At 41.5% G+C, this 13,701-nt stretch overlaps 2 protein-coding genes across 6 annotated transcripts; one reads left to right on the top strand and one right to left on the bottom strand.

The window, feature by feature from the left end:
* Positions 1–425: 425 nt before the first annotated feature.
* npy2r (neuropeptide Y receptor Y2) lies at positions 426–2,256 on the top strand. Its single transcript, XM_017460940.2, has one exon. The coding sequence runs from the start codon at positions 441–443 to the stop codon at positions 1,560–1,562; it is 1,122 nt and encodes a 373-aa protein (XP_017316429.1). The 5' UTR covers positions 426–440; the 3' UTR covers positions 1,563–2,256.
* Positions 2,257–4,140: 1,884 nt separating this feature from the next.
* On the bottom strand, positions 4,141–10,613 carry map9 (microtubule-associated protein 9). Of its 5 annotated transcripts, none has more exons than XM_017460826.3 (13): positions 10,312–10,613; positions 10,115–10,226; positions 9,129–9,698; positions 8,548–8,744; positions 8,275–8,335; positions 8,079–8,119; positions 7,901–7,959; positions 7,657–7,819; positions 7,194–7,283; positions 6,535–6,696; positions 5,883–6,031; positions 5,626–5,761; positions 4,141–5,300 (listed from the first exon to the last, which is right to left on the bottom strand). In XM_017460826.3, the coding sequence occupies exons 1-13, from the start codon at positions 10,384–10,386 to the stop codon at positions 5,181–5,183; spliced, it is 1,935 nt and encodes a 644-aa protein (XP_017316315.1). In that variant the 5' UTR covers positions 10,387–10,613; the 3' UTR covers positions 4,141–5,180. The 5 variants fall into 5 exon arrangements, with proteins under 5 accessions (XP_017316315.1, XP_017316316.1, XP_053533683.1 ...); XM_017460827.3 differs by having other exon boundaries at positions 5,883–6,028; XM_053677708.1 differs by lacking the exons at positions 4,141–5,300; positions 5,626–5,761 and having other exon boundaries at positions 5,911–6,696.
* Positions 10,614–13,701: the final 3,088 nt, after the last annotated feature.

Raw genomic sequence — 13,701 nt, 5'->3', positions numbered from 1 at the left:
AGTGTGTATTATCAACAACATTGTAAATTGAGAAAACACACAGAAAAAGCTTAAAACTAGCACCTTAGAGGGTTCTTTCGTTTGGTTTATCACTCAGGTTCCTGACCCTGGTCCTGGTCCTGGAGAACTCCCTGTCCTGATCTTCCACACCTGATTACACATCGGCTAGTTAACATCTCTTCCTGAGTTGAATCCGGAGTGTTAAACCAGGAGAACACTAGACTGTGTAGGACAGAGGGTTCTCTGGGGTTGGGAACCTGTGTATTAAGAACTGTATGGTAAAATCCACTAACTATCTCAAGATGCCTTAAAGAACCCTTTTGTCTAAGAGTGAAGAGCTTTATGAAGTGTGTTGTCTCTTTAATGAACTACTGCAGCTTGTTTTGAAATAATCGCTAGTCACTAATGCAGTGTCGTGTTCTAGTGCATGGATCCCAAACATGGATGTGATCAATGAAGTGAACATGACCCGAGACAACACCACTACCTTCACCAACTGCTGCACGCTGCAGGACGTCTCGGAGGAAGGAGCTTTATTAGAAGGTCTGGAGGACAGCACGCAGCTTGTGGGGGTTCAGGTGGTTCTCATCTTGGCCTACAGCACCATCATCCTGTTCGGCGTGAGCGGAAACTCTTTGGTTATTTATGCGGTGTACAGGTTCCGCAACCTGCACACGGTCACTAACTTCTTTATCGCTAACCTGGCTGTAGCAGACCTGCTGGTGAACGCACTGTGCCTGCCCTTCACCCTGATGGCCACGCTCTCAGGCGAGTGGAAGTTTGGTCAGGTGATGTGTTACCTGTTACCATACGCTCAGGGCCTCGCTGTTCATGTGTCCACCATTACGCTCAGTGTGATCGCACTGGACCGCTACCGCAGCATCATCCACCACACCGAGACAAAAATGTCTAAAGACGTATGTGTGGTGGTCATCATCGTCACGTGGATGGCCAGTGCTGTGCTTGCCAGCCCCTTGGCCATCTTCCGTGAGTATGTGACCTTTGACCTGACACCTGAGCACAGCATTCAGGGTTGTGTGGAGAAGTGGCCGGGCAGCAGTGCGGATGGAACCGTGTACAGTGTGGCCACGTTCCTGCTGCAGTACGGCCTGCCCCTGTCCGTTATCTCCTACGCCTACGCCTGCATCTGGAGTAAACTCAGGAAGCACGTGAGCCCCGGAGGAGGACACAGCGAGCGACACCGGCGTCGACGGAAAACCACGAAGATGCTAGCGGCCGTGGTGGCTGTCTTCGCCGTCAGCTGGCTACCGTTCCACGCCTTCCAACTGGCTGTGGATATCGACAGCAGCGTATTTGACATGAAGGATTTTAAGCTGCTCTACACCGTGTTCCACATCATCGCCATGTGCTCCACATTTGCAAACCCCATCCTGTATGGCTGGATGAACCGGAACTACCGGCAGGCCTTCGCCGCGGCGTTTAAGTGCACTCCGGCCGAGGGTGTGCTGAGGAGAGTGCAGAGCAGGGACACGGTGAGAGACACAACTCTCAGACACAAATGTACCATCAGCACACTGACTCAGGATAACACACACCTGTGAGAGCATGGCACAGCAGGAAAAAATAACACAAGTCACCGAAGACGACATTGATGAAGTATTTACAGATTCGGGACTCATATAAAAAGGTTTTTCAGTAAACGCGGTCTCTGTGTTTTTCCTGTTGAAGGTGTAATGTGTAAAGTTCGGTTCTGTGAGAGTTAGGTCCAGATCAGAACCACATGTGAACATTTATGTTGTTGTTGTGTGTTTTATCCTGTAAGATGTGTATGTTAGATGTATACTGTACTGTGTTTGCTGTCTGTTGTTAATATAAAGAGGAGATTATCATTTACAATGACGTTGATTCAGGAGACCAAAACATTGCAGATAAGCAGTTCATGTTGTTCTTCTTTTCAATTTCTCAAGTAACAAACCTGATAAAGTTAGGATGTGACAGATGGCAGCTTGTCACGCAGGTGTACCTGTACTGCATCTCACTGTCAATAACACCAGCCTCCAGCTCCATTCGGTTTACAGACACTGACACTGATACCACCGGCTACTTGAGGAAGACCCGACAAAATAAACACAAAATAAACACTGTCTCTAAAGTATAGACGGGATTTTTTTAATTGTAAGATAATTGTGAGTGAGTCACTCGGTTACAGAATCAGCGCTGACCTTGTGATGTTAATATCAGACACATGGGCAGGGTTAGGGTTAGGTTTAGGGTTGGGTTTAGAGTTAGGGTTAGAGTTAGAGTTAGGTTAGGTTTAGGGTGAGGGTTAGGGTTAGGTTTAGCATTAGCTTAGGTTTAGGGTTGGGTTTAGGGTTAGGTTTAGGGTTAGGGGTTAGAGTTAGGTTTAGAGTTACGTTTAGGTTTAGGGTTAGGTGTAGCGTTAGCTTAGGTTTAGGGTTAGGTTTAGGGTTAGGTGTAGCGTTAGCTTAGGTTTAGGGTTGGGTTTAGGGTTAGGTTTAGGGTTAGGGTGGGACTCCATACACCAGCTGTACACTGAGCTCTGACTTACTCAGCATGTCTTTTACACCAGAGAGCTGCGATCATGTACTTGCCGTTTTACACACACACACACACACACACACACAATTTATCTCCTGGATCTATACGTGGAGTCGGTCAGGGTAACGGGGTGGCTCGATGGTATGTGCAGATTCTTTGTTTGGTTTAGTCCCGAACTTATCAGTGCAGGCAGTGTGACGTAAAAACAGCACGAGAATCTGGCGTTCCGTCAAAACAAAGACAAACAGCAAAAATTAATACACAGTCATGTGAAGGTTATGAGTTTAAACCAGCTTTAGGCATTCACACACACACACACACACACACACACACACACACACACACATGGTCTGCTCAAAAACGTGTATTCTTAATCAGCTTGTTTACATATCGATGTCTTCTGTGTGTGAGGATTATAACACTATTACACCACGGCTCTGCTGACTGTGATTGGTCAAGAGGCGGTGATTAATTCTCTATAACCACAGCTCTGACAGTAGTGTTATCTAATACGTTATTGTTTCTATAGTAACAACTAATCGTTGGGAAGTTGCTGTGGTATAAGAGGATTTGAGAAGTTTGGAGACATTTTTAATGACACTTTCAGCTCAGTGTTTTTTCCTCCTTTTTTTTCATATTGTCTTCAGCCTCGTTGTCTCCATTCCCGTGTTTAATATCACTCTGTCAGTCTCAGTCTCACATGCAGACAGGAGAAGAGAAGAAGGCAGAGAGATCATCAGACTGAGCCTGATTAGTGAGGACTGGAGACACAATGCTGCGCCTCATTTGTGAATATTAATGCATTGTTATTATACACAGTGACAGAATCCTGATTTCTTTTTTGTTTTTGAACAAATTAACTTTACACTGCAGCATCGTTTAACAGATTGACAGATTAATGAAGGATTAATGAAGGATTAATGAAGGATTAATGAAGGACACACTGCTAAAGGAACTAAAGGAACAGGGCATGTCCCATCATTTCTAAATGAATATAATGCAAATGGACTCGAGATTAAAGTGTAATAAACTGTGTATATAAAAACAGTTTACAGTCACGGATTTCTGTAAAGCTGCTTTGTGATAATGTCCACTGTTAAAAACATGTCATGAGTTAAACTGCAGTGCATTGTGGTATTTTTTAGGGAGCGAATATTCCCGTGCACCGGAAGGATTTTGCGATTGAGACAGCACTTAAAATGGCCGACTCCCTGATCAGTGCCCTGAGTACTGAAGTAGGAACTGATTGAGACACACCCAAAATCTCTAACTTCAGCACTGTTAATAAAATCTGTAAAACATAATAATATAACTGAAACAGGATTTAACATGAAGATGTGGATTATCACAGGAAACAAGTGGAGGATAAAACAGGAAGTGGAGTTAAAACAGGAAGTGGCATTATTACAGGAAGTGGATTAAATGAAAGTGTGTGAAAATGAGATTTATTATTATCGATTCAGCACTTTAATCTCATCAGTGTGTGTTCAGGTTTTAATTTCAGGTTAAGCACTTTTAATGAGAGAACACATCTGTAAACATCCGCAGCAGGATATCACTGTTGAGGCGTATGTTGATGGTGTGGAAGTGATTCATTTATTTTTATAAAATTAGAATCACTTCAGGATTAATAAATAATGTATAGTTTATTGTGTAGCTGGACGATGACACACACAAAACTGTACACAATAAAGTGACATTAAACTTATTAACAACTTCAGGAAACAAAAATATCACAAAAGAAACATTTAGAAATTTCTTTTAAAGATGAGTAATAGATGATATTCGGCAGCACGCTGCAGCTCTCAGTTAATGTTCTTCCGCTAAAGTGCTTATCAGACTCACACTAATGCAACAACATTAATCAGATTTATAATTAGATCAGACATTGAGCAGCGCACGCTCCTGTTATTACTGTCAGATTCACCTTCACGCTGATCCATCAGTGCTCCTGCAGAGCTATGCTCACTGGCCACTTTATAAGGAACACCTACATAGCTAATCATGTGGTATAGCACGGTGTGTAAAACAATACAGATTCAGGTCAAGACCTTCAGTTGCTGTTCACATCAAACATCAGAATGGGTGAAAATCATCCTAAACTGGACATTTAAAGATTAGATAAAGACCAGCTGATGTTTTTCTTCACCTGTCCAGTGTGGGTGAGTCTGTGCTCATGACACAATCACATTCCCGTTCTTATCGGACAGGAGTGGAGCTTGATGTGGTCTTCTGTTGTCGTAACCTATCCACCTCAAGGTTTGATGTGTTGCGCATGCTGAGATGCTTTTCTGCTCACCACGGTTGCAAAGAGTGATTATTTGAGTTTCTATAGACTTCCTGTCAGCTCAGACCAGTCTGGCTATTCTCCTCTGATCTCTTCCATCAACATGGCTTCTCCACCCACAGAATCAAGGTTTACTGGATGTTTTTTGTTTTTCGCACCTTTCTCTGTAAACTGTAGAAACTGATGTGTGTGAAAATACCAGGTAAAATATCCGATACTCAAACCAGCCCACCTGGCACCAACATCCACCGAGCTGTATCTGCATGATGTTATGATTTACGCTGCTGACACATGATCGGCCGAAGTGGTAGCAGTGCGATGTATAATGAATGAGCAGATGTGCAGTTGTTCCTACTAAAGTGGCCGGTGAGGATTATTTGCCAAACGGGACGGTTCTGTTTGGGGGGCTCCACGGGGGTGGCGGCTCCTCCACTACAATCGCCTTCGTCTTTTTTTCTCTTCGCTCTTGTTTCTGCTGAAACTCTTTATTTCTCTGTAAAGACAGAAACACACTTGTGTGAATAAAACTTCTAAAAATCTGATTCTTACCGTGGATCTGATCTAATCTGAGTCCTGCAGAATTCTGTGTTCTGGTTAAATCTGTGGTTTAAAGTCGTTATTGAGATAAAAAGATTAAGGACTCTGTAAATAACACTTTATTGTGCTGTGATGTTTCTCTTTTTCTTTTTTCAGTAATAATGTAGAACACAACAGGCTTTCTGTTTTCTGCAGGTGAAACTGCACTTTCACTTTAACACGTAATGTGAATATAAACGTGAACGTGTAAACGTGAAAAAGTAAAGGTTTAATCCACACACCAGCCATTTTTCATACATCTCCAGTGCCGTCTTTTCTCTTTCTTCCTTCTCATATTTCTCTTCAATCTCTTTTATTTCCTTCTTCCTGCGTTCAGACTTCAGCTTCTCCTCAATCACCTCCTTCTTCCTGTCACTCCTGAGAGAGACGAAACAAACATCGTACATATAGATATCCTCTGTTATTATAGTCTTCCAGTGTCTGCTCTTTTCATCATTTATCATGATCTGATTTTTAGAGTCAGAGTAAATCTCCTCACCACTGAGCGAATAAAGAACTGCTCTCTCTTTTCCTCTGCTCTTTCTCCTTCTCTTTTTTTTCTTTCAGCCTGTTTTCAGTCTGCACCTGTTTTTGGAGCTTCTCACGAAGTAGGTCATCTTGTTCTCGCTTCCATTTCTCAAAAACCTGCTTAAGAGAAAGAGGAGAGAAAGTCACAGTGACGCTAGTAAAGGCTCAATACCATTCACATTGCAGTTTAACGTCCTGCGTCTGTAACCCGAGTGACGTCCTCCGTCTGTAACCCCAGTGACGTCCTCCGTCTGTAACCCCAGTGACGTCCTCCGTCTGTAACCCCAGTGACGTCCTCCGTCTGTAACCCCAGTGGCGTCCTCCGTCTGTAACCAGAGTGACGTCCTCCGTCTGTAAAGCCAGTGACGTCCTCCGTCTGTAACCCCAGTGACGTCCTCCGTCTGTAACCCCAGTGACGTCCTCCGTCTGTAACCAGAGTGACGTCCTCCGTCTGTAACCAGAGTGACGTCCTCCGTCTGTAACCCCAGTGACGTCCTCCGTCTGTAACCCCAGTGACGTCCTCCGTCTGTAACCAGAGTGACGTCCTCCGTCTGTAACCCCAGTGACGTCCTCCGTCTGTAACCCCAGTGACGTCCTCCGTCTGTATTCGTTGTTAATTTTACCTGTTTTGCTGTTTCTTTCCTTTCCTCTTTATCATCCATCTCTTTCTGCAGTTTTCTCATCGCCTCCTGTTTTTCTCTGGTCTTCTTTCTCAGAGCTTCACGTTTCTTTTCTTTCCAGGCGTCATAAGAGGCTTTAGCTTCGGATTTCTTACTCGTCTCCTCCTGTAACACAGAAACACTTTAATCCCTGTGATGAGTTTTATACAGCATGATAATATATAATACTACACGTAATAATGTCACTATAAAAAGCTATAATAAATTGTGTGATGGTTCTACAAAAACATTTATTAACCAGAAATATGCATCAGGAAATCCACATTCTGTGAATATGCAAACTGGAGATGCCTGTAACCCTTCAGGCCCCTTCCCTTCACCGGCTGGTAATACATGGCCTTGATTTGTATATTTTAACCTGACTGGCTCTCAAATTTGTTGATGCAGTAATTCTCTGTCCCATTTACACATGTGCTCAGTTTTTCACTTTAAAAGTTTAGACTTTAACCTGAAAACATTTAATCATAAACACACACTTATAAATCCATTTCAGAAGAAGTCAGTCAGTAATTTAATGGTTTTTAGAGAAAGGTTTATAGATCATTTATACACTTTTATATTATCAGTGTGTAATAAAGTGAAAGTAAACACAATGACTTCACCTCTGTTTTTTTCTCCTCTTTCAGTTTTTCTTCTTGTTTTTTAGCTTTGAAAGTCTCCTGCAGTTTCTCTTCTTTCTTCTTCAACCAGTCCTGTGGACAAAACAGAAAAAAGTCTTAAAGGAACATTTTCAATTGTTGTACACAGACAATACAATATTTTAATATATTATTTCAATATTACATACATTTTTGGGGGTGGGTGGGGGAACATGCAGATAAAACACACACCCCATAAATCCATGGCCTATATTTGCATATTTGTATCTGATTGGCTGTTATATTTGATGATGCAGTAACATGCTCCTGTTTACAGAATGAACTGCTGGATTATGTTAATAAAATGTTGTGATTAGGTTCTGTTACTGGTCTCTTGGTTCCAGGTTTGTGGTGCTCATCCAGGTTTGGAGATTCTAGAGATGAATACGTTTTAGACCTCGGAGTAAATGTAGAGTTTAAATCAGACCTGATAAACGGTGGCTCTTAGAGAATCAGCAGAGTCCAATCCTGTCTCCTGAAAAGACAAATTCTGCTCCAGAACCTTTAACGTCCCCAGATATCTGGACTCTGCTGTGTAAGATGGGATGCTCCTGGACTTTCTGGAGCTTCCTGGTTGAGAAGATGAAAATCTGCAATCCAACAGATGAAGATGTAAAGGCCAGCACTGAGAATTTCATTACATTTTACTTAGAACAGAAGCGTGAAGTGACCTGGCTGGCCATGTGGTGGACATCTCACTGTCTGTTACAGGAGAGACTTCAGAACCGAGCTACACAAAAACAACAACAACAACAACAACAACAAAACAATAGACTAACATTCACTAATGTTTATTGTTAGAATCATTTTATTAAATTTTTATTATGAAGTAATATAACTAAAACATACCTGATATTTTTCCTGTGTTCTCTGTTCTGCTGCTGAGAAATCTGTGTTAATAAAGAAAATTAATTTCAATAAACGACACACCATCATACACAACACGTGCTGCTTTATGTGTTTATCTATAATGACAGAAATTAAACATCTAACTTTAACTTCAAATTTCAACAGAACAATATCAAATGAAATTAGAGTGTATTACCTGTGCTCTCAGTGCCCTCTAGTGACCCAGAGTGTGTGTTCACCGTCACAGACACACCGTCCTGCAAACAACAGCAACGTCAACTAACTGAATATTCAAGATTAATATTTATATATCAGCATTACCTGAACACACCTTCAAAAGTGCACCTTTTGTATATTTTACTCCATATTTAAAGGTGAAGGATTTGTAGGATAGGAACAGGAGATTAGGCCAGTACAGGTACAGTCCTTGTCTTTGGGTGTGAGCTGTACCTGTACTTCCTGTACTCACCTGTCCATCGCCACTCTCAGAATTCTCTGCGGTCTGAGAGGACATGGAGATGGAGATGTTGGTGTTAGTCACAGGCGACGTAGCAGCTCTGCTGGATGGAGTGTGTGTTCGTCCATCCTTTTCATCATGTCCACTGATAGCTGAGAGAGGAGCTCGCTGACGGGGGGCAGGTGTCGGGGGCATGGCCTCTAACACACCTGCCCACAGGTAAATCAGATCAACACATCTCTCGGTATGTATACATATATACATCACTCCTCCCTCGCCTCTCTGATAGAAATAAACCTAATTCTGAAGTGAAAATGTTTTAAAGCAAAGTCCGTATTATAATTAAATTAAATACGGAATAATGAATACACATGAAGTGCAGTGGTGATGAGTGTCTAATGTCTTAATCTGAATCACTATTAATCTGAATCCTTATTAAACTGAATCATTATTAAACTGAATCATTATTAAATTGAATCATTATTAAACTGAATCATTACACTGTGATCTGTAGGAGATCTAACTGTGTGGTGAGGAACACAAGTTTCTAAAAGAACCAACTTTAAATGAGAACTGAGGAGGTGGGAACTCACACTCAGAGCTGGATTCCCATTGGCTGTTCTCTGAATACAGAGGCAAGGGCGATTCTAATAGGCTTCTCCTGCAGGAAGAGGATTCTGATTGGCTCTTTCTCGCTGATGGAGACGCCAATTGGCAGTTCTGTTGTGCAGGTGATTCAGAGTGTGAGGTAAACTGTGAGTCCTGGTGACTTCTGTCTAGACTCTGAGCCTCGTTAACACTTTGGTGAGAAATTAAAGATCTGTCTGATCCGAGGGTGTCAGATCTGAGGGTGTATGATCTGAGGGTGTCTGATCTGAGACTGTCTGAACTGAGAGTTTCTGATCTGAGGGTGTCTGATCTGAGGGTGTCTGATCTGAGACTGTCTGACCTGAGAGTTTCTGATCTGAGGGTGTCTGATTTGAAAGCATCTGATCTGAGAGTGTCAGATTTCTTCTGGCTCTTCAGGAAGGAGACTTTTTTAGGTCTGATGTTCTCCTCCTCATCGTCTGATAGTTTAAAGTGATTGATTGAAGTTTTTGTTCTTGAGGCTTTGAACATGTCCATCTTCTTCCTCCTCGTCTTCAGCAGCTCTTTAAGGACATCTGCAGAGAGACAACTGTCTGATTCATGATCATTAAAAGTCTGATTCATTGTAAAGCAGGTGTAATAAACAAACCAAGTCCAAGAATCCACCATCAATGATAAACAAAAATTATATGATCAGAGTTTCAATTTCAGTTAAGACATTTTCTCACTCTCACTTTCTTACTGTTACACTTTCTCACTCTCACTTTTAGACTTTCTCACGCTCACGTTTACACTTTCTCACTTTCTCATTAGCACCATGACAAATCTCTCATCCTGTAAATTGATAAATAATTTACATAAATAAATAATACATCATGTATTATTTCATCAATTCTACCGAAAGTGTACAATTTTAGCATAAATGAGTGTAAGTCTGAGAATTAAACACGGCAAAGTGACATTTTTATTTCTGTTTAGTTAATAAACTCACCACCACCACCACCATCATCATCATCATCATCATCATCATCATGATAATTAGAGTTAAAATGAGAGGCTCTGTTCCTGACAGCTCTCTGATTAACCACTGCTTCCAGCTCATCCTGTAATAATAATAATAATAATAATAATAATAATAATAATAATAATACAGAAGATCAGTGAGTATACAGTAGAGAGATTTGTCACCTGGAAAGTGGTTCTTTTGGAGGTTTTAGGACTTTTGTTGTAGGCCAGAGAAGTGCAGAAATCCTCATCAGCCATTCTGCAGCTATAAAGCTGACCGTGTGAGACTTTTAACTCATAAATCTTTTTAAAAAAGCAGTGAAAATAAAATGTCCCGCTCTGAGGATGAAAATAAATCTCTCTGTGTGTGTTTCCGAAACAGTAACTTTAATTCATTCCTCTCTCCGCTTACTAATTCATCAGATAAACATCATGCAGTTATTACACAAAGCGCCATCTGTTTACACGTTACCAGGAGACAAGCGCGCGAGCCGGAGGAAGTGTGACGCAAGATCCGGCAGCACGTCATCAAAATGAAAATAACTGCAGTTTCGTTTATAAACAGCAGATGGCAGCAGGTAACGTCACAAACCATTTAAACCAGCAAAACACTTAATAACAATAATATTCTGTAATAACTTACAAAAAAACCCTATAAAAGACCTGTAATACTGTATAATGATAATATAATAGTGTAAAAGTGTATTCATATAGTAGTGTAATACAAAACACCCGTAATAATCTACTAAATCTACAGTCTAATCTATAATAATGTAAGAATTAAATTGTACTTCCTTTCACATTAAAACTGAGCTACAGTGATGTTAAAACTACACGAATACACTACTAGTAACATTTTTTATTATTTACAGCTTTAACAACAACAACAACAACAACAACAATAATAATAAAATCGTTGGTCAGTACACAGGAGGACAGTCCCACTGAAAGGCGATGAGGTCAGAGGGAAGGGTTAGTTGATGAATGATGGTCGGTGGTGTTTCACTGATTTACTGTTTGTGTAAAATCTCACTGTGGGAAAGAATGTTTGGGAAGCAACTGAGAAAATCTGCTCCTCGGAACTTTAATGTTAGTGTCTAAAAGAAAGCAGGACGTTTCTAAATATACCTTCAAGACCTCATCACATGACCTTTCCATGACTCATCATTCACACACACTGCAGTCAGAGTCAGGTTTTTATTTGTTATTTTAGGATTTCACAGCATTCCTCTGTACAACTGTAAATACAATTATTTAGTGTTTATTCACTCATTAATACGCATTAATAACAGGGTAATAACAATAACATTAATAACAGGAGAGAAAATCTAAACGAGCTCATCATCAGACTCAGGACTCGGAGACGAACGTCTGCCGAATGCCTTAAATCTCTTCTTATAGTCTGTAAAGCTCCATCGGTGATATCAGGATAATAATAAAAAATAAAAGAGCAACCAAGCTGTTTAATTATTCACACACACACACACACACACACACACACACACACACACACACACACACACACACACACACACACACACACACACAGGCCTCAGGCCTTCCTCCCCTCTAAATAAATGAATGAAAAAAAGATTGTACTCAAACCTTGCTGACCTTCAGGTCATCATCTTGCAGCATCTTAACCCTAAGCCCAGGATGTGTGTGTGTGTGTGTGGGGGGGGGGGTGTATTGTGGGGTTTCAAGGGGTATTGTGGGGTACTGTTGGGTTTCAGGGGGTATTGTGGGTTTTCAGGGGGTATTGTGGGGTATTGTGGGGTGTCAGGGGCATTGTGGAATTTCAGGGGGTATTGTGGGGTTTCAGGGGGTATTGTGGGTTTTCAGGGGGTACTGTGGGGCGTTTGGGAAGTGAGGCAGGGGTATCAGAGAAGCAGATGGATGTCATGGATGATGTCATGGATGATAAACCATGTCAGGTGGGTGGAGATGAATTTGAAGATCTTTTTAAAGGCCCTTCTGTCAGTGTAATGGATGTGGTTTATGCAGAATGTTCCTGTAAGCTGCTGATAATTTCAGAGAACCTAAAACACTCTCGCAGTCCTGCTGGAGGATGAGGCGCTTTAATGCTGGGGGTTTGTTTGAGTTATGAGCTGAGAGAAGCTTGACATTTGTCTCTGCTTTATATCACACAGGGGAAATGGGCGGGGGGGGGGGGGGGGCATGGGGGGGGGGGTAACAAACCTCAGGGATGGTCTTCAACATAGAAATATAAAACCTTTGATAATGATAATATTGTCCCGTAGATGAAGTGAGAGAAGAAGAAAAATAACAGCCACATGCAGCGATTACAGGGAGCCAAGCACCAAAACACACACTCTGGGCAGGAAAACGTGATGATGTCATATGAACATAACATTAATACATCAATATCATTATAAATGATGTCGCAATGTATTTTTCTGAGAAATCTCAGATACTGTCAGTATTTCTATAATAATTATAAAACAAAATCTTTAAAACGATGAAATTTTTAATTTGTAAGTTTTATTGTTTTCTCTTTGCAGTATATTTTTACACAGTGTTTTGTAATCTTACTGCATGAGCAGATAATTCTACTTTATCTGCTCATTTTATTTGATATTAGATACACGTACGAAAAGCAGCGTTATATTCTAACCTTCAGCAAAACCTCTAAAATACTCTACTCTGTGTTCTGAGAGTGTGTTGGTCATGTCCCTGAGGAGCAGCACTGATATTTACACGTCATGACTCCAAACCCTGTGTGTGTGTGTGTGTGTGCATGTGAGTGTGTGTGCGTGTGTGTGTGTGTATGTGTGTGTGCGTGTGTGCATGTGTGTGCATGTGTGTGTGTGTGTGTGTGTGTGTGTGTGTGTATTGATTACTTCATCCTGATAATAACAGTACTCAGGTGGGTGTAATGGCAGGTGAAGTGCATGCTGGGTAATGTGTGTGTTTCTGAGAAACACTGATTGTTTGCTGGGATCAGTGGTGCTCACTGATGTCAGTGATTTCACGTGTCGAAGTCTCGCTGTTCCTGCAGCGTGATTAGTGCTGGTTCTCAGTGTAGGGGTGGTTCAGTGGCATCACATGATCAAATCAGTGCTAACAGTGAAAACAAGCTTAATTCTTTAATTCTTCAACATAAAAAAATTTAATGTTTTTCCACAGTGCTGGTCAAAACCACATGGTGCCTCTGACTAACACACAGCTGAGTCCACACACCGTCACACTGCTGTCATGAATCCCAGGGTTCTGTTTGGGTTCCGAGGTGCTGTTAGGGAAGCCCCACCCATATCGCCATGTAAACACCGCTCTGAGGATGGAGACTATAAAAGGCCTGCCGTGGGAAACCTGCTCACTGTTTACCTTTTAAGAGCCGAGCCTGGGCATGAACCATCCTCTTCTTGTAAACATGTGTGTGTGTGTGTGTGTGTGTGTGTGTGTGTGTGTGTGTGTGTGTGTGTGTGTGTGTGTGTGCCAGGTTTAACACTGGGAGATGATTAATACTAACATGCCATGCCTCTCTCACTAATACACAACCCTGAAGTGTAAAGTGTGTGGAATTGAGCTGTGGGTCGTTTCTCCTCGTTTATG

The sequence above is a fragment of the Ictalurus punctatus genome, chromosome 29 (assembly GCF_001660625.3).
Source record: "Ictalurus punctatus breed USDA103 chromosome 29, Coco_2.0, whole genome shotgun sequence".
Classification (NCBI taxonomy): domain Eukaryota; kingdom Metazoa; phylum Chordata; class Actinopteri; order Siluriformes; family Ictaluridae; genus Ictalurus; species Ictalurus punctatus.
The sequence above is the reverse complement of the archived record's forward strand: the minus strand, read 5'-3'. Positions and strand labels throughout refer to the sequence as shown.